Consider the following 1707-nt stretch of genomic DNA (forward strand, 5'->3'; position numbering starts at 1 on the left):
GTTACAGCCAAGCAGGGGCGCCTGGGTGGCTCAATCAGTTAAGTGTCCAACAGCTCAGGTCATGATCCTGCAGTTCAAGGGTTTGAGCCCCACATCAAGCTCTCTGCTGTCAGCGCAGAACCCATTTCAGATCCTCTGTCTCCCTCTCTCTCTGACCCTCCTCCCCCTCCTCAAAAACAAATAAACATTTTTAAAAAAAGTTATATCCTAACAAATTAGCAGCCAAATGAAATGATATTAAGGTATTCTTTTTTCTGGAATTTAGTCCAAAAGTTATTTAAGACAGGTGACTGAAATAAGAGTCATGTCCACAAAGACTACAGAACAATCAACTAAATGAGGATCTTCCCAATGCACTGCCAGCACGATTTCAATTTCAAGTAAGACAGGTTACTTAGATAACCTTTAGTTTGGTCCTAATATTAGGACAAAATTCAGGAAATTAAATCTCACCTTTTCTTCCTGGTTTCATTTCACCTTCTGGATCCATCCAATATTCTCTAATATCAATTAGGACTTTCCCTTTAAAGTCTCGAACACTGACATACCTCATTTTCCCAATCTGCAAAAGAAACAAAAATATAGAAACGTATTCATTTCAAGAGTGATGTCCATATTTATATTTATATCAAAACTACAATCAAAGGAAATGTCACTCTTAAGAAATCTTTCTTGGGGCGCCTGGGTGGCTCAGTCAGTAAGCTTCCGACTTCAGTTCAGGTCACAATCTCGCAGTTGACGAGTTTGAGCCCCACATCGGGCTCTGTGCTGACAGTTCAGAGCCTGGACTCTGCTTCAGATTCTGTGTCTCCCTCTCTCTCTGGCCCTCCCCTACTCGTGCTCTGTCTCTGTCTCAAAAATAAACATTAAAAAAAAGGTTAAAAAAAAGAAATCTTTCTTAAAGAAAAAAGATGGAATTAAGTGAAGTATATATATTTTTTCACCCTTCCAAGCATTTTCACATTAAACGAATCAACAGTAAAACAGAGAAACACTATGGAAAATAGTATGGAGATTGCTCAAAAAAATTAAAAACAGAACTAATATATGATCTAGCAATGATCCAGGAGCCCCACTTCTGGGTATGTACCTAAAAAAAAATGAAAGCAAGGTCTTAAGAAAGTATTTATTTGCATACCTATGTTCACAGCAGCATTACTCATAGCACCCCAAAGATGGAAGCAACCCAAATGTCCATGGTCAGATGAATGGATAAACTAGATGTGTTATATACATACAATGGAGTGTTAGCCTTAAAAAAAAAAAAAAAAAAAAAAAAAGGGAAATCTCAGGGGCACCTGGGTGGTTTAGTTAGGTAAGTGTTAAGCACAGAGCCTGCTTAGGACTCTCTCTCTCTCTCTCAAAAATAAATAAATAAACATTTAAAAAAAAAATTCTCTCCCTCTGCCCCACCCTGCTCACGCTCTCAAGAAAAATTAAAAGAAAAAAAGGAAATCCTGTCACAGGCTACAACACGGATGACCTTGCTGACACACACTAAGTGAAATAAACCACTCAAGAAAGATACATGCTTTATGATTCCACTTATAAGAAATGCCTATGCGGGGGAGGGGGGGATGGGCATGGAGGAGGACACTTGTGGGGATGAGCACTGAGTGTTATGTGGAAACTAATTTGACAATAAACTATTTGTAAAAAAAAAAAAAAAATCTAACAATAAAAGAAACAAAAACAACAGAGGAAAAA

At 37.9% G+C, this 1707-nt stretch overlaps 1 protein-coding gene across 2 annotated transcripts in view; it reads right to left on the reverse strand.

Moving 5' to 3' along the window:
• SUB1 (SUB1 regulator of transcription) overlaps window positions 1–1707 on the reverse strand; it is a 19292-nt gene that overhangs the window by 4533 nt on the left and 13052 nt on the right. For both annotated transcript variants that reach the window (XM_077755829.1, XM_077755828.1), the window contains one exon: window positions 454–562. In XM_077755829.1, coding sequence (XP_077611955.1) covers window positions 454–562 — 109 coding nt within the window. The remainder of the gene's footprint in view (window positions 1–453; window positions 563–1707) is intronic.

Source organism: Crocuta crocuta, unplaced genomic scaffold (genome assembly GCF_008692635.1).
Source record: "Crocuta crocuta isolate KB4526 unplaced genomic scaffold, BGI_CrCroc_1.0 scaffold222, whole genome shotgun sequence".
NCBI classification, from domain to species: Eukaryota; Metazoa; Chordata; class Mammalia; order Carnivora; family Hyaenidae; genus Crocuta; species Crocuta crocuta.